Source organism: Sitophilus oryzae, unplaced genomic scaffold, assembly GCF_002938485.1.
Source record: "Sitophilus oryzae breed Bouriz unplaced genomic scaffold, Soryzae_2.0 scaffold_1060_pilon_pilon, whole genome shotgun sequence".
NCBI lineage: Eukaryota > Metazoa > Arthropoda > Insecta > Coleoptera > Curculionidae > Sitophilus > Sitophilus oryzae.
Window position 1 is genome coordinate 592,146 of NW_022145683.1, and position 18,092 is coordinate 610,237.

Below are 18,092 nucleotides of genomic sequence, written 5' to 3' on the forward strand. Positions count from 1 at the left end.
GATTTTTCACTGCGAGTTGCGATCGCAGCTCCGAACACTACGATTTTGGATCGCACCGTCGCGTCATCGACGTCCAGCGCATACGGTGTCCAGCGCAATTCGCAGTCTAGACTAGATCGTAAAATCACAGTCGCAACAAAATCGCAAATCGCAGTTACAATTCGCAACTGAAATAACATTGGTCTAGTAACTGAGCCGCAGTCAGGGCCCCGTCGTCGGTGTCGTTCTTATGAAACGTTGGAAAATATGCTTCAATGTACTTAATTGCAGGATAATATTATAATTTATTAATTTAAAATTCTTGTTTAAGGTTCGACCGAGATCTCGGTCTCGTCTCGGTTACAGTCATTCTCGGCGAAAAATAAAGCCGAGATCTCGGTCTCGTTCTCGGCATAAAAAGGCCGAGACTGCTCACGATCGTCAAATTAGATTATTTTTGAGCGCATCACTCCACCTCTATCGATGCGTGGATGAATGAAATACTCTTCCGAAGTAGAATAAATTGGCGCCGGGAGGCACGTATTTTGTTAGTATTAGGAATTTTAACGTTTTTATTACAGTATTATCAGATGTTTTTTCATGTATAATATAATAAACTATTAAATAAATATTGCATCGTGTCTCGGTCTCGTTCTCGCCCGACAATTTCTTTTTCTCTCGGTCTCGGCCGAGACTAAAAATCAGGTTCGGTCGGACTTTAATCATAATATTATAACCTTTTTTTTAGCATCTAATCCTTTTCTTTTTAGAATCTAATTTAACATCTTGGGCTCACCTACTATAATAACTTCTAACTCGACATATCTATGTTTATGTCCTTCAGAAAAAAATAGATATTACCTTGATTTCTATAAGATTCGGACATAAAATACAGACTAGGAAACATTGACGCTCGATATAGCCGGGAATCTAGGACGCCCAGAAATAAAAATATAAATAAATGCCAGAAAAAAGCCAGGAAGATATCGCCATTTGCCAAACGATTTGGCTAGATGTTAAAGGTATATCCTACGTAAATGATGTAACAATATTTTTTTAATTTTTATCTACATATCTACCGGGTGGTGCATCGTCGTTGGAAACATGGGAAATCTCATGAAAATATTGAACTGTCCGAATATTGGCTCCCCTGTTAATCTTACATATCAATTTTGCATGTCAATTACATCAATTTTGGAGAAGCCGATTTTAAGTATTTTCTTATAATCTTTAAATAAAAAATAAACAGGTAACAATGTAAAACCAGACAAATGTTAAAACATAAGTTGTCAATCTATGATTTTATCATTGTCAAATGTAACTGAAGGGTCCGGGAAAAAATATATCCAGGAGTTTGATATACAGGGTGTCCCAGGCTGAGCGTGCATTAGAAGTTTCTGGAGAACTACAATATCTAGATCGGAGATTTTTTGCACCTCATTGTTTCACAACGAGATCTATCGATAAAAAATATTTTCAATATGGCGACACTTCCGGAAATACCGTAAGTTGACAGAAGCTCTCTTATTTTAAATGGGTGCCCCCATTTTTTATTACATATGTATGTACTTAAATTCTCTGTATAATTTTATGAATTTTGATATTAAAAGTCTATACCTAACATTAACCGTTTTTGAGAAGAAAAATATTTAAAATTTTTTGACGAAAAAAACTGTCTGTCTCTCAAAAATATGTGTACCTATAGCCTAAAAGTCAAATTTAGTGTTAACTATAGCCACTGTGCCATAAAGAGAAGACATGTGGGGCTATCTATTTTAAAAATTAAATTGTTCGAATGTCATATAATAATGACCGCAGCTGTCATGAAATTGAGCGATTAAAAATTATAATAAATCATTTTTTTCAAATGGAAATCCACTTTTTATTTCACTAGTGAAAAGGCTTTTCAATTCGTTATTTTTTAGATACATATATTGTATATATAGATACATGTTCCTATACCTAAAATAAATTGTTTTTAAGTTATTTAAGATTTAGTTTTAAAGCGTATATTTTTCTTGATTTTAACCAGCAGCCTATGACTTTAAACGTCAAGTAATGTAAAACAATAGATCTGGCCATGTCATATTGTGACATTTTGTTCAAAAATCAGTATGTTATTGATCCTCATTTCCAAGCCAATTTTGCGCTGTTTTTTTTTTCAAATCAAAGGAAGACTTTTTTTTCATGTCAAAAGAAGCTACAAAAATACACGTTTTCAAACTAAATCTTAAATAACTTATAAACAATTTATTTTAGGTACATATAGGAACATGCATATTTAAAAAGTAACAAACTGGAAAGCCTTTTCGCTAGTGAAATAAAAAAGTGGGTTTCCATTTGAAAAAAATGATTATGATAATTTTTTAATCGCTCAATTCCATGACAGCTACCGCCATTATTATAGGACATTTTAACGATTTAATTTTTAAAATAGATAGCCACACAAGTCTTCTCTTTATGTCACAGAGTGGCTGTAGTAATCACTAAATTTTACTTTTAATTTTTAGGCTATACAATTTTTTTTGACACATATTTTTTTTCTCAAAAACGGTTAATGTTAGGTATAGAGTGTTTAACATCAATATTCATAGAATTTTACAGAGAATTTAAGTAAGTAATAAAAAATGATGGCACCCATTTAAAATAAGAAAGTTGTTATTAACTTCCGGTATTTCCGGAAGTGCCGCCATATTGAAAATATTTTTAATCGACAGATCCCGTTGGAAAACAATGACGTGCAAAAAACCTGCAATCTAGATATTGTGGTTTTCTAGAAACTTCTAATGCACGCTCAGCCTGGGACACCCTGTATACCAAGTTCAAATTAAGACCGATTAAATTCATGAACGCGAGTAGTATTTTTTTTGTATCAATTTAATATGAACATTATAATAATAATAATAGCTCCCGTATATAGCGTTTAACGCCTTGAGAGTAAGCAAGGTACAGCTTGCCATGCTAGAGCCGTTCGGTATACAAGGAAGGTAATGTGGCTAGCATTACGCTTCAACCGCCTATTATTACCTCAGGATTGTGAATCCCAAGTACTCATTTAAGGCTGAGTCGACCTAGGTACCCAAAAACCCAAACTATTTTTATTTTATTAAAAATAGTCGGCTGATGAAATGCCAGGTGTGGGATTCGAACCAACAACCTTTGTATTGGTAGACGAGAGCTGTACCTCTACGCCACCGGGCACCCTATGAACATTATCACTAGCTAATAAGAAGACATAATAGATCAGCTTCCTGCAAGCGGTTAGTTAAAATAGTTAATGGCCACTACCTGTTTCAATGGCGCAGGTTCACAAAGCGATAAGGCCTGCCGCGAGATAAGCCGGCCACCGGAAAGTCGGTGCACTATGGATGTACCTTTACATCTCAGTGCCTAGTCTAAAAGTTTGAGAACTACTGGTTTCTTCAAGTTTGAGGACCACCGATTTACCTCACATTTTTAATAGGAAATTAAAAAAAGAAGAGTCTTAAAGCCGCCGCGTCGTACTTTGTTCTCGATCCGCCCAATTACACATGGAAACGATCGGTGGTCTTCTTAAGTACCAACGCCCATGATCGGCCACCCCGGTACGACTTCGTCCTTGGCTGGCCGTCATCGCTGCTGCGGCCGCCGCAACAGTCTAGTGAACCAGGAAACGGCGGCGCTCTTTTGTTTCGCGCGCCACTCGAAATAGCACCGCCACGGCCGCCTTTGTGCGCCTTGTCTTTTGTTTTTTAATTAGTAATGTTCGTTTCCACAAAAAAAAACGATAGTGGGTATTCATTCCACTACGACCTTCCATATTGTGTGTGTGTAGTCCTCTTCTGATCCTTAAGTTATATTTTCCAACCCTATCATTTTCAAAAAGTCTAGCAACCTGAAGCTTTATAGACTATACTCTGTTTTTTTTCTCAAGTAAGATTTCGACAGACGATGACAGAAGAAAAGCAGATGACGTCCATACCAATCTATTTATTTTACTAAAAAAAGTTTCTAATATTTTTTAAGTTAACTATGGATGGGTTTAAATATAAATCCGTTATACGTCGTATCTTGTTGTTTTTAACCAGTTTTATTGGTTTATTTAAAAAATGACAGACCATATTTCAATTTTATTGGTTTAACGGAACGATGAACGACAAATGGACGCCGCGCCGCGCGCCCGTGCGTATGAACTCGCCTTTAGATTTTTGAGGCTTGTCAAAGTCTTGCCAAATTATAGGTTATAATTTTGTGTCAACTTATGTCAAATACCCTGCGTTTTGGAAGATGATGCATTCTGATTCGTGTTAGTACGGGTGTTTATAATATAAATATTTATATTATAAAATTTGGTAAGTGTTTATTAATAAAATAGTTTGTTTTATTTATGTTGTTTTATTTATTCCTGTGGAATATTACAAATTTGTATTTGTACAAAAGTTATATTGATAAATATAATAATAAATGCGGGAAGCTTGAAAGTAAGAAATAGTTATTTTTTATATTTTTTGGTATATGGTGTTTTGTTCTTGTTTGTTTTGTATTCACACATACCGTTTTTTTTTAATAAAATAACTCGATTAGATTTTTTCAGTTTTATACAGTTTTATTTCAAATTATTTTGAAATAAGCACTTGTCACTCAAATTTTAAATATATTAATTTCCTGCTATGCGTTTCAATTATACCAACTTATTTTTTTGTAAAATAAAATAAACTACTTTGAAATTAAAATGACAGACACATCTATTACTGTCAAGGATCTTGTCGTTGGACAGATTTTAACATCAGCTTTAGATGCCTATTCAGTCCCTGTTAGTAATGCCCTGCTAATAGACCCACTACAGTTTTGACCATCTTTCTAACTTTGCTTATCAAATCTGCATGTGTAAATTTTCTACTATATGAACTTTTTCGCTCTGATGAATTTCTCCATCATTCTAGATATTTGCTGATTTTTTAGATGACTTTATAAAACAGGTAGAATTTTAAATCAAACCAAACCATATGATACTCTCAGGACCAGCCAATTGGGAGTTATCTATCCCTTTTCCAAAGAGCGTCACTAAGCGACGCTGACAATAAACTCCCCCGTTTATTATTTCAGTGTTATTCCCCCCCCCCTGTCATTCGCTTAGTTAAAGAATGGCAGGGTATCCAATCAATATAATATGCATATTTATTTCATGCAAAAACTCAGCAAATGTTTAGTAAAAAAACTCTAGGATTAATTGTATAGGGCTTTAACCACGGTTGTTATGTTTTAAACGTTTTGTTTAAAACCTTATTTCGCCATAATTAGCGTTTCCAATTTTCGGGATCGAGATCCCCTGTTATGTCCCCAGATTGTCTTTAAAAAAATTGGCGCCGGGAGGCACGTATAGCCGCCCATACTAAAATATGTTAATGAAAAGTTAGTAGGCAGTTCTTTTAGTTTCAAAGTAAAGGAATTTTTCCAATTTTGGTCCGCGGTTATTTCCCCTATCCGCCACCTGGGGTCGCGTCTGATGGGAGTTTGGAGTTCTCCACACAGATTTTTTTTTTGTTTTTTTTTTAAATAAGTTTTATATATTTTTTTGAGATTTTTATTAACTTTTTTAGATAAGTAGAAATGGAAATTAAAACTTTTTTTAATTTAACTAAGTAATTAAAAACTGACACAACTGCTGGGAGGAAAACTTTTTATTTTTTTCCTATTTATTTTTTTTTTCATTTTATAAGTTTTTTAACTATCTCAAAAACTACGGCTTCGACACACTTTGATATTATCTTAAGTTTTGTTTAAAATATATTTCCGTACATAAAGCTGTTTTGGTTCTGAGTTATAATTTTTTAAACAATATTTTCATATTTTTTTTTATCACAAAAACTGCGACTTTGGCTGATTTTGATGTTATTACAAATTTGGTTGCAAATATTCCTAATCTTAAATTGAAAACCGCGTTTCGCTAGTTACTGTAATTTTGGAGTTACGATTTTTTAAAATTTTTAACCCCCTCCCATACCCCCTTACCAACCCCCCACCCCCACCAAAAACTAATGGCCAGATTCTCGGGTGCACAGTATTTTTGTCCCAAATTTGGTTAAAATCGGTTTATCGGTTTTTGAGTTATCGTGTTACAGACAGACGGACAGACAGACAGACACCATGAAAATATTTTGTATTTAGGTCATTTATGACCCAAATAACTCATTTTGAATGAAATTAAAAAAACTTTTCTTTTGCCGATCTTAATAGCCTACCATACCTGTTGGTATGGTCGGCTAAAAATGTTTGCTTGTTCTAAAATGGTTAATCCCGAGGTTAATCTTGTTTATACTTTTCAAAATTTTCATACCGTTTAAGAGAAAATTTAAAAAAAAACATGAAAATATACTAGTTGAATTTTTTCTAAAACCTAAAAATCAAAATGCGTTTCCAGGGTAATATAATTTCGTTTTCATTATTTGTTATATCCAAAGGTTATATCGGTATTGATGAAATTTTAATTAACGCCATATTTTTTGCCGTTATAAAATGTTAAAAAAGCACAAAATTTATTCAGTTCAATGCTACAGAAATGATGGTCATAATTATTGGAAAATATGATACTTTAACGACAGAAAAAAATATGACGTTAATCAAAATTAATCACCGCGTCTATCAAAGAATGAAATCGAAATTATATTGCCATAGAAAGGCCTTTTGATTTTCAGGACTTATAAAATATGATCTTAGAAAGACTAAAGTGTATAAAATTCTAATCATTTTAGATTCGGCTTTTAATTTTTTCGAGATTTTCGGAATCACGGCATTTAATATCCGGAAAACTGACAGGTAAAACGTCAGGTGTGGGCGGGGCTTAAGAGAAAAATCCCACCGTTCAGGGGCGGAACTGCAGACGGGGCTCTTTGTACGCGTCGAGTAGGTAAGTATATAATTATCAACACGTATGTGCGTATATCTATCATGAACAGCGTCGGGATATAAATAAAAACGTCCTTGAAAACGACAAAGCAACAAAACAGACGCCATTCGTGTCGATGGCCTTAGGACTTTTCCCCATTTTCCATTTTTGCAATAAATAACTCAATACAAGTTTTACCAGGGTGAAAAAAGTTTAAAAGAACGTAAAAAAGTCTCAAAGAACAGCGATAAAAATAGTTCTATTAGTGAGACTTATTGGATAAAAATTATTGAAACCATCGCCCTTATTTTCGCAGTCCTAAAACATTTGTCAAATGATAGTTTATATTATAATTGCAGGTGTAAATATAGTCTGGCTGATGTGGAACAACCCGAAAGCCTTGCCAGACTCGTCCAACGCTCGTCAGGCACGCTAAATTCGGCATGTTCAATTATACAATGCCATTTCCTCTCCTCATTTAACTCCCTGACTTGTGAGTCTGACGGGGCCTTCGTGCTTGTAAATGACAGACGTGTATTTTCTATGAAATTATAGTATTATTTTTCATGAGACAAATTTTCAAATCCAGCAAAATAAAAGCAAAAATTTTGTAATTTTCTGTACTATTCATTTTAACCATGTCTATGAACTCATTCTGCTGGCTGAAAATAACTCGATACAACTATATCAATAAACATAAAAATTAATGTTTTCTTATGAATTACTATCAAGGTAATAAAAATCTAACGACTCTCTCTCAAGGACCACGTTTTAATCATGTTTAAACTATTTTTTTATTGCTTGACACATCACTGTTATAATCAAAATAACCAAGCGAAAGATACTCATAAGAACTGGTTCAAACGCACGTTTTATCACATTTTTACACTTTCTCTGGCCTTGTAAACGAGCGTATTTTTTAAACTTGTCCAATGCTAAATGGAAAAAAATCGTAGTCATTGCTAGTGACATTTCGCAAAATCCAAGGACAAATGTGTCTAATGAAATATTTATATTTTTGTTATGAGGAAACGGGTAAGACAATGGGACAATGGCATTGTCTAGCCTAGCCGGGCATTAGAATATCACTGGAGTGTAAAAATGTTTCGTCTATTTAAGGTTCTAATTTGAATTCACTTACCATTTCTTTTGTAGATTCCAACTATGAAAAGTCCACTTTTGATTTAGTTTTTACCTAAAAAACAATAAAAAGCATCTTTAAAATAAATAATGTACGTTGTTATCACAATACACTCATCAAATATGCGTTTTTCAACAGAAACAATAAAGAAAATCATGATTTTTATTGCACAATAGTTTCTTGGAAATTGATTAAAAAAATCAACAAGCTTTAACTTAAATCTGTGGAAATTTTAGCAAACAACATTTTTTTATATTCAGAAATAACAATAAATAGCTCTATTGCACTACTGTAACGAATTTTACTAATAATAACTTACACGAGCTTTGCCATTTCATCATATGGTTGTCAAATAACAGAAATGGCGTATTAACGTTAAAGCCAAAAAAGAAGCTTTCTATTTACAAATCCTTATATATCTTACGTCTTCAGTACCATTCCGTATATGTAGAATTAAATATAAAATAATACTCACCAAAAATGAAGTGAAAAATACAAATTTCTTTATTTAAAATCCAACGAAAGCTACTTCCACTTCGACATTCACAAAAAAACTGATGCATCACGTGACAAGTGACGTATCTATATCTAAGTACGTTCGAAAACGTTTTACGTAAGTTCGTTCGGAATAACTACGCCCCGAATTTTGAAATAAAACCAAAAATAACGTTTAAAAGTACATTTTAATTATTGCTTTGCTTCAAATAATTGTAGATTATTATTTTTCAAACAACTATATAATAAAAATGTGTTAACTTTGGCTTTTATGTTAATTTTTTTAGGAATTCCACCCAGGTAGACCAACATGAACATAAATTATTTCTTTATGATATTTCACTTGTGGCGCTCCTGATTACGTTAAATTACACAGCTGTTTTTGACAACTAAAAAAATAACACAGCTGATTTTTTGACTTTCTAAATATTTTTTTTAAAAGGGAAAGAAATTTTTATATAACAAACAAATTTTTATTTGATATTTAAAAATGATTCATCTTCCTATTGAGATATGGAGTAAAATTTTTAAAAATCTCTCTGCTACTGATTTAATAAACTTTTGTGAAGCTTTTAAGGAATTGGAGTATTTGCTAACTGACAAAAGTATAGTAAAGTATGAATGAAATATTTATGTGAATAAACTCTTTTTATACACTGAAGGTATTTTTGTTTTAAGGAAATTCGATGTGCAAGGAAATTACAGGTTTGTAGAAGTCGATTTTGTGAAATTCATTAAAGAAAAAGTCCAATATGATCATATCAGGTCCTTAAACATAAATAATCTCTATTGGGTTCCGTTAAAAGATTTAAGAAGTTTGCTGAGCCTTTTAACTAAATTAGAAGAATTGTTTGCCTTGGAAACAAACTTAAGTTTACGAGAAAAAGATGTCAAACTTTATGGAAACGTATGTGCAAATTTCTGTTCTATTATCTCATAATTATCACACTATTTTCAGCTTAGGGTTTTGGCAGTTTGCGCATCAGTAAATGATTGTAACATTGACATTAATTTAGTTAAGGTTCATATGTTCCTTTTAAAGAGATTCTGTCTTAAAGTGACTTCGAGAAGGGGAAATATAACAAATTTGTATCGAATCTTTAAAGAACTGTTTGCTTTAAGAGAATTATGGGTAATTAGTGTTTTTATTTGCTTTCTTATAAGTTTATTAACACATAGTTATAATTTCAGATTGAGGATCTAACAGAACGTCCCTCAGAGCTAATTAACTATGACATGATTGTCTATAAATTGCAATTTTTGAATAAATTAGTGATAAAATCGAAAATAAGCATACCATTTCTCGACTATAAACCTGTTGGAATGGCTAAAATTTTTGAAAGTAGACGATTTAAATCGATTGTTATAATCTATGGTAAAGTACCAATAGAGTTTTATATACTAAGTACATAAATTCATTAATATTTTTAGTAAAGTGTCCTCAAGACAAAATAGTTCATTTAAAAAATATTTCCATATTTGATCCCTTCGAAACTCAACTCGAAATAGCCTGGGACGTACTTCGTAGGTTTTATTGTGAAATGCCCTACGATGTGAAAGCCGCTGAGGTAAGCTTAACAGAAAATGACAATATATAGAAAAATATATACAGCGTGTTTCAAATTAGGCACTCATTAGTGAAATCCCGGAAACGGAAAGTGATACGGGGTGGCTTCAAATGAAAACAAAATGAAATGACGTCAAATAAAACAATGTAACCCTATATTATTTTAATTCGAATAATCCATAGGAATAATCACTTAATGAATATGGTTCTAAGTCAATTAACAATTTTCTAACTTTTTTCTTAAATACTCTATGGATTTGAATGCATTTAATTTCCCTCGGTAATTTGTTAAAACATTTTATGCACATGTGATATGCACCTTTTTCCGTCAGTGTAAATCTGTGAACTGGAAAGTCAAAATTGAGTGTCCTTGTATTATAGTTATGATTCTGTGAATATTTTTTAAAAATTGACTTATTGTTAAATAAAAAAAACTATGCTCTCCTACATATATGCACACTGTTAATATATTATTAATTTTAAACACATTCCTACAAGAGTCTTTAAAAGTCATATTATACAGGGTGTCCCAGAAATAAGTACAAGTATTTTAACTGGCAGTATAGTTCAACCCCAGCTGCCTATGATTTTTTTTTCGCGAAAAAAAAATTGAAAATTCGAAATTTTTTGAATTTTCTTTTTTAGTTTATAGTTAAAAAATATAATTTCTTGATAATATGGCAACATAGGTATTAGATAAAATTTACAAGAAAGAAAATCCAGAAAAGACCCAGTGGTTTTCAAAATTTTAGCAAAAAAATCTTACTCCGTTATTTTGGACTTATTTGAAAAACGATAAAGAGAAAATATGTTTCTTTTATCGACATCTACCACCCATTAAAATACTTGCACTTATATCTGGGACACCCTGTATAAGTCCATGGTTGGCAACAACGAATGTAAAAATCGCGCCCTCGATTATAAAAAAGTTTAATTGATATCAAATATAGTAATATATCAAGTTTATTTTGACAGTTAGAAAAAATCTACAAATACATTCTCTAAGAAACTTTCTGAGCTTTATCCTTTGGTGATGTCAAAAATCACTTAAGACTAAGACTTTCGTTTTTTTGGAACCATCACCAACTTTGTTTTTTAAAATATAGACTTGGATTTTTTATTTCATTTTTTAGAAGCTTATGACCTCCTATTTGAACTTTGCACTAGATTAAGCCATCCTGTATCTCATACTGTTTCCGAGATTTCATTGTCCTAACGGCGAGAGTCGAATTTGAAACACCCGGTATGTTATATCCTTTACATATACGCTGTATACTCAAACATAATTTAAAATTGTTTATCTTAAAATTAAACCCTTAATTTTTTCTATTTAACGGTTTTTTCGAATTTGCTAAAATAAACGTTGCAATGAACTGTATTTTTGACACGCCCTGTATGTATTATTTTAGAAAATCTACATGACCAGGAACGTGAAGGACGCGCAGTTCGAGGAACTGAATTTTTGTCACAATAAATGTTTCTGTAATATAAACTTTATAACTGCAACTTGGGATTTTCTCAAAGCACCCAACTCGAGAAACCTGAAAAAACTTTGTATAAAATCCTGCGTATTGCAAAGTAAACGATTTGTTATGATGCGATAATATTTTTATAAGCAAATATATTTTTTTAAGGAAAACCACCTCCTACGAAAGATCACGTTGTAGAAAATCTCGAAAGAATCTACCCGTTTCAGGATATAGTTGAAAACTGTAGTAAATTGGAAGAACTTGAAATAATGAGCTGTTCCAGGTAAAGTACTGTTCAATCCGTTGAATAAAAATTAGAATAATAAACTAGGGAATGAGCGTATTTAATACTATTTTTATATTCGTCCATTAAAGAGACAGAAGCGATGTCATGGTAACCATATTGAGACTCTTGTCAGTTTTGTTCCACATTTTTCGAGTTGATACAAAGTTTGTTGTTGTCTTTTCGTGTTTATTTTAGATTATTTTTTGTTTTAATTGATTTTGCGCAAAGTGGTATATATCAGGAGGGACGTGTCGTTCCTTTAGGTCAGTGATTCCCAAAGTGGTCCAGGTGGACCCCCAGGGGTCCACGGGAGACTTGCTGGGGGTCTACGTAGGCGTGAACAAAAAATGGGGGTCCATAAGATGTTAATGGGGGTCCACGAAAATTTATCTGCTTTTGATAGTAAAGAGCAAAAATGTAAGCATAGTTTTTATAAGGGAATGCCCGTCAAAATTTTAGGTCGCGAACAGGCCCTGCGCACTCTCCGCGAAACGTCAAACCACGAAATTAGTACGACTTCAAGACACCGTGCGCTAGTGTCGCCTGGCGGGAGAAAGCGACAGCCAATAAGAATTTTTCTGTTTTATGATTGGTACCTGGTCAAAAGGGGGGCGACCGGCTGAATTTTAAAAATCTTCAGTCTATCCCCGTCGTCCTTTCGGCTTGTTCGTGGTTTGATCTAAATTTTTGTAATTGTTACGAAGTGTTATTGTGTTGACTTTTTAAAAATGGTGTTATATTGCTGTGTGTTGATAAAGAGGTAAGTGTACTTATTACGTTTAAAAAATTCGTATATGTAGAATTTTTTAGGGTTATGCAAGTCCAGGAGATCCTCTAAAAAACTTGCATTTGAAGTATTTTAAAAAAATAAAGTAAAACATAAAAGCCTTAAATAAAATTAAACAAGTCCCTTTATAAAGTTTAATGTTTTTATTGCTTTTGTTGATAAATATTGTTTATATTATAATGTAAAATGTCTGTATAATGTGTATGTCTATAACGTAAGGTACTAATCTATATAACGAATTATTTTTTATTCAAATGTTGAAGGGATAATATTATAGTATTATTTGATGATTTTTAATAAAATTTTTGTGTTTCATATTGGTTTTTGTATTATTGTTCCGTATCAGTCTTATTAGAAATATTATATACATAAATATTGCTTTTTTTCTAAACGTGAAAGAATTAATACTGTTTTTTTTTAGTTTTCTGTAAAAAAAAGTTATATTTTACAGAAAACTAACAAAAAAAAAACAGTATTAATACTTTCACGTTTCGTAAAAAAGCAATAATGCAATTCAATTTTAAATTCCCAGCACCTGGCGGGAAAAATGAAGATTTAGTACTGCTTCAACTCACCGAGCGCTGTAAAACGCGTTCTCAATAAATGATGAGAGTTGCCAATCTAAGTGTTTGTGGTCTGTGGTCGCGAAATTGTTTTGGGTCGCGACCGTTATACGCGATCCGGCGCTGCTATAGCGGTTGCTAAGAACAACCGCAAACAAAAACAGAAATAATTTTCACTTGTCCATATCTCTTGTCAAAGTCAGAATCTTCAAAGATTATAAAATCTTTCAAAATCTAAACCGCTCTCAATGAAAAAATTCCAAAAAGTGTTTAAAACGTCCATTTTCAAAGTAATTATTGCTATGTTGTGAGTTTAATTTAAAAAAAAAACTCGCTCAATCAGTAATATAGGAACGTACTTAAAATTTTGTAAACAATATGAACTGGATCTCAGGGTGCAGCCACACTATCCTAAAAACGGCGCAACGGCGTAATGACCTTGAATAGATTTCCAGTAATTCGATTGGCTGAAACATTCATCTGTCAGAAATTTTATCTGTCAAATTCATCTGTCAAAAATTTCAGCCAATAGAATTACTGGAAATCGATTCAAGGTCGTTACGCCGTTACGCCGATACGCCGTTTTTAGGATAGTGTGGCTGCACCCTCAGACCCACCTTAAAACTCATATTTGATATATAATGATGACGTAACGGCGAACGATGGCTGAACAATCTTTAGTAAACCAATTTTAATATTCGTTGTTACCTGATTATGTTTTTATTCTTGCATTTTCGCATTTATTTACTACTTGTGGTCAAAAATAATTAGGCTACGTCAGTTTTACTTGGTTGATTCCTCAGGTTGATTCTTCAGGTTGTTCAGTAGCGTATCTGTGCATTTATTATTAAAATAATTATATTGATTTGTTTATTTTTGTCACAAATACTTACGTTTATTAATTTTAATAACTAATATATAGCATCAATTGACTCAACATAAGCCTACTATTTCCTATACATTTAAAAAAAATAGAACGCCATTTGATGAACGGGAATTTAAGTCGGCCGCCATATTGAAAAAAAAAATTGTAGATACACTCCTTCCTTAGTCTTGTTATTCGATAATACATGTCTTATTATTCCGTATTATTTTTTGTAGTAATGATAACGATTCTTCGACTGAAAGATCGGAAGTCACATTGTAAACATTATATTATATGTTAATTTAATTTAAATCTTTTAAATGCGATACTCTGTTTTAGTTGTAATGTCACTATAGCGGATTGCTATATGTTGATTAATCAGTTAGTTAATTTGGAAAGGTTAACTGTCGAAGTACCTATTTTTGTTAATGGCAATTTCCTCATAAAGGTATACAGTTTAAAACAAAATATTTTTATTACGCTTAAGTTTAAAACTATTTCTAATTTTTTAGGTGATACAAAATTGTAAAAAACTGAAGTACCTGAAAGTTCTTAGCTGTGGAACGAATGAAATGTTAAATCGGAATTTATCACTTGCATTAAAGGATGCAAAATATTTAGAAGATTTCTCGTAAGTATATTTAAGTATATTTATTTATTTATTAAATATTCGCCAGAGGGGTTCAAAGTTGAATATGTCTTTAAATGTAGCAATGATTGTGACCTCAAATGTCTTGGAGCAATCGATACGACTTGACATTAGTTTGTAGAAAAAATCGGTATTACTTTATTCGATAGAATATGACATTCTGAATAGAATGACATATCATATATTTCAACTTTTAACATTATTGCTTAAAAAAATTATTTTAAATTTCAGAGTGATGTGATTGTGTTAAAACACTAATTTTTAATCAAGGAGCCTTGAAAAAATAGATTTGATTGTCAATGTTTTTAACGTCTTCTCCTGGCCGGCTAAAAGATAAATTGTATTTTTAATCATACCTCAACTTTTTCAAATGGAACGAGGATAGCCCATTAGTATATTTGGAAAAAGTAATTTTTTTACGAATAATTTGGTACCGCACACTTGGTATTTCGAGTCAAATTGTCGTTATGAACCGCATGTTACAATTTCAAATAAACTATATGCGAAAATGTCAAAAGTTGACATATGATATGTCATTCTGTTCAGACACTGGCGTAATTTGGGGATTCCAAATACGTTTAAATATTATATATAATGTTTATTTAAACGTATTTGTGGGATTCTAAAACCGTTGTCGGCCGAAATGCAGGCGTGCGCGTAAACGTGCGCCGGGTCGCGTATTTCCATAATATACCATGTAGAGGGCATAGGGACTCTAAGCCCCGCCCCCAAGCTTACTTCAGCATTGAAGATGTAAGATGTCTCTAACGCGGTGTTAAATGAAATAGGATAATGCGCCAAATGGGGTATAGTATGGAGTTGGCTTCTCAGCGTTACAACGTGATATAAGCCACGTCATTTCTTGCATTTTGCGTTATATTAGCCAGTTTGCAATCGTTGCGAATTGTAAACAAGCATAAGGGTGCAAAATAAAGCAAAAATATAAAACCTGAAGTTTAATTGGTGTGTGTATACATGGTGTATACGCAATTAAATTATTAAATTTGTAGTAGAATGGCCAGAAAACTATCTGAAAATGACACTCTCAAACTTATTCAGCTTTAGAGAGAACAAAAATGCTTATGGGATATTAAAATATAAAAATAGACAATGCATCGGTGTTCATTTCAAAAAAAAAATCATGAAGGAATCAAAAGAATAGGAGTTATATAATATTAAAGTCAAAATAAAGAATATTAGAAGTATATATTATTTAGAAATAGATACAATTGAATGATTGATTGATGAAAAATTTGAGAAAAAAAAGATCTGGTGCTGGGCGAAACGTATATGTACCTAAAGTAAACGCCAACCTGTATTCATGGGATCTTTTATCTATTATTTATTATTTTTGTTTGAAATTATAATTGGTTCAAGAGCACAGTCGAACCATAATAATGACTTCATAATAATCTCTATAATAATAACGTAGACATTTTCTGTATACATTTAATTTTTAACAGCGGAGTTTTTTTTAATTGATTTTTTTAAGTGACAATGGGGGGCATGTGACAAGATAATAAATAACCTCACAATTGATCACAGATAAAAAAAACTTTCTACTAACATCTTTACTCGTCTAAACAATCTGAGCCAGTTCTGCCCGAGTCAAGAGCTAGCGTACCAGTGAAACTGACATCAGCTAAGGTAAACGTGTAGACAACATAGTCCAGTACAGCGCCAGTGAAGAGCTATCGTACTCTCGTTATTGCTCAATTCTACAGTGAGGTGTTTCTTAAAGTTGTACATTCTTGGTATCTACTGGTAGTTGGAGGAGTGGAATTCCCTCAGTGGCCATTCTAATCATTGCGATGCCGTATTAAGAGTCCATTTCACTAGTCCGAAAAAGTAGCAAAATAAGCGTTCGGTATTTAACGTTTTATGTAAAACTGGCTAGGTATTTTTACACAAATGAAGAAGGACATTAAAGATAAAGGATTATACTATATCCGTATTGTAGCACATTTTTGGACAACTTCTTTATTTTCAAGATTTTGATGGTCAAACATCAACAAAATATTCCCAATGTTTGGACAAAATTTTCCCGAAAATAAAGACATAATTTAAAATTCCGTTACAATTTACAATACGGAAATAGATTGAAGTTTTGTGATTACAATGATATATAATTTATATGGTTTTGTAACAAACTGCTCGCTATTATATGGCAAATGCTGAAGCTCTGCAAACGTTAATGAAGCCTTAATCAAAGCACATGTGTTTGGAATTTTGGGCATGGTTTAACACGACAGGATCGGGCTAAGTCTAGGCTGATTTCTGAAATATAATATATATTTTCTTCGGCCACACACCCGCTTTACCCGACCCCTGAGAGCAACCCGAACGGTACAGCGTAATAGACTTCTTATTAATACATTTATTTTTTTGTATCAAGAAATTTAGGGTGATAATTTTAACTTAATTTTATGTTTTGCAGTATCGAGAGTGAACAAATCAACTTGGAATCCTTACTGGAAGGTTTGAACGAAATCAACTCGTGTAAACTAAGAAGAATATACGTAAATTGTAAACACGAAGATACGCGATTTCAGACGGAGTTAGAGACCCTACTGAAAAAAAATCCTCAGCTGATTCTCGTGGCTTTGGCCATCCAAATCGAACAAACTACGAAAAAAATGCTCATTCGAAAGATCTTAAAGGAATTTTGCGACAACAAAGCCAAGTATTACTATCTCTATCCGACTTCCGAATCGATGTCTCACGTCTCTCTCCAGCACGTTCACAAGGACATACTTCAATTCAATACAAACGTTTCTATAGTGGATCTAGCCGATTTCAGATAAGAGAAATGCTTAGTTTTGTTACAATTTGTAAATAGTTTAAAACACGAATCGACTTAGTTTCGCAGATGAAAAAGGCCTCATAATAGGCGTCGAAATAACGTTTTTCTTCGAGCTTTACTGATCGTGATTTAATTTAAATTTTATATGTTTGAATAAAAACTGACAATGGATGATAATTTCTGTCTGACCGACCCCTATTACATACAGGGTGTTTCAAATTCGACTCTCACCATTGCACAGTGGTTCCCAGATAGGTCATTACTTAGAAATATTAATTTCAAAATGTTTGCATGAAACTGTTGCTATATAATACTTTTCTTATATTCCCCTGTAAACGATACATAATAAATAACAAAATCAAGTAAGCCTAGTGTAGCGCTTTTTTTTATTACAAATGTCACATTTTTGCTACTGGTATCAAGCTGTCATAAACAGTTTTCAGATAAAGCCAATTAATTACTTATTTTATTAAAATTGATAAAAGCTGTTGCCTTTTCTGTAATGGACGTTTGAAAAGAAGGTAAAAAGAACTGTTTTTTCTTTTTTTCACTTAATTAAACCTAAGTAATATTAGTTTATGGCAATTTATTTGAAGGCAACAAAAATAGTATTTTTACATTTT

The 18,092-nt window shown here is 32.4% G+C and overlaps 2 protein-coding genes across 3 annotated transcripts in view; one reads left to right on the forward strand and one right to left on the reverse strand.

Moving 5' to 3' along the window:
- Window positions 1–8,553, reverse strand: part of LOC115877490 (AN1-type zinc finger protein 6) — a 56,888-nt gene extending 48,335 nt beyond the window's left edge. The window contains exons 1-2 of the mRNA XM_030893681.1: window positions 8,461–8,553; window positions 7,986–8,039 (exon numbers count right to left, since the gene is read on the reverse strand). The gene's annotated coding sequence lies outside the window, so the exon portion shown is untranslated. The remainder of the gene's footprint in view (window positions 1–7,985; window positions 8,040–8,460) is intronic.
- A 306-nt stretch (window positions 8,554–8,859) lies between these two features.
- LOC115877506 lies at window positions 8,860–17,741 on the forward strand. 2 transcript variants are annotated; one of them, XM_030893709.1, is made up of 11 exons: window positions 8,860–9,095; window positions 9,159–9,387; window positions 9,439–9,612; window positions 9,672–9,855; window positions 9,912–10,048; window positions 11,457–11,625; window positions 11,682–11,799; window positions 14,254–14,295; window positions 14,357–14,465; window positions 14,530–14,648; window positions 17,104–17,741. In XM_030893709.1, the coding sequence occupies exons 1-11, from the start codon at window positions 8,971–8,973 to the stop codon at window positions 17,468–17,470; spliced, it is 1,773 nt and encodes a 590-aa protein (XP_030749569.1). In that variant the 5' UTR covers window positions 8,860–8,970; the 3' UTR covers window positions 17,471–17,741. The 2 variants fall into 2 exon arrangements, with proteins under 2 accessions (XP_030749569.1, XP_030749573.1); XM_030893713.1 differs by lacking the exon at window positions 14,254–14,295 and having other exon boundaries at window positions 8,861–9,095.
- Window positions 17,742–18,092: the final 351 nt, after the last annotated feature.

What these genes read in the sequence shown, in the direction of transcription:
- LOC115877506 (XM_030893709.1), top strand. Translation starts at nt 8,971, where the DNA reads ATGATTCATCTTCCTATTGAGATATGGAGTAAAATTTTTAAAAATCTC. An exon ending in ATGTCAAACTTTATGGAAAC is followed by an intron (nt 9,388 to 9,438) that starts GTATGTGCAAAT and finishes CACTATTTTCAG; the next exon opens with CTTAGGGTTTTGGCAGTTTG. An exon ending in ACGATGTGAAAGCCGCTGAG is followed by an intron (nt 10,049 to 11,456) that starts GTAAGCTTAACA and finishes GTATTATTTTAG; the next exon opens with AAAATCTACATGACCAGGAA.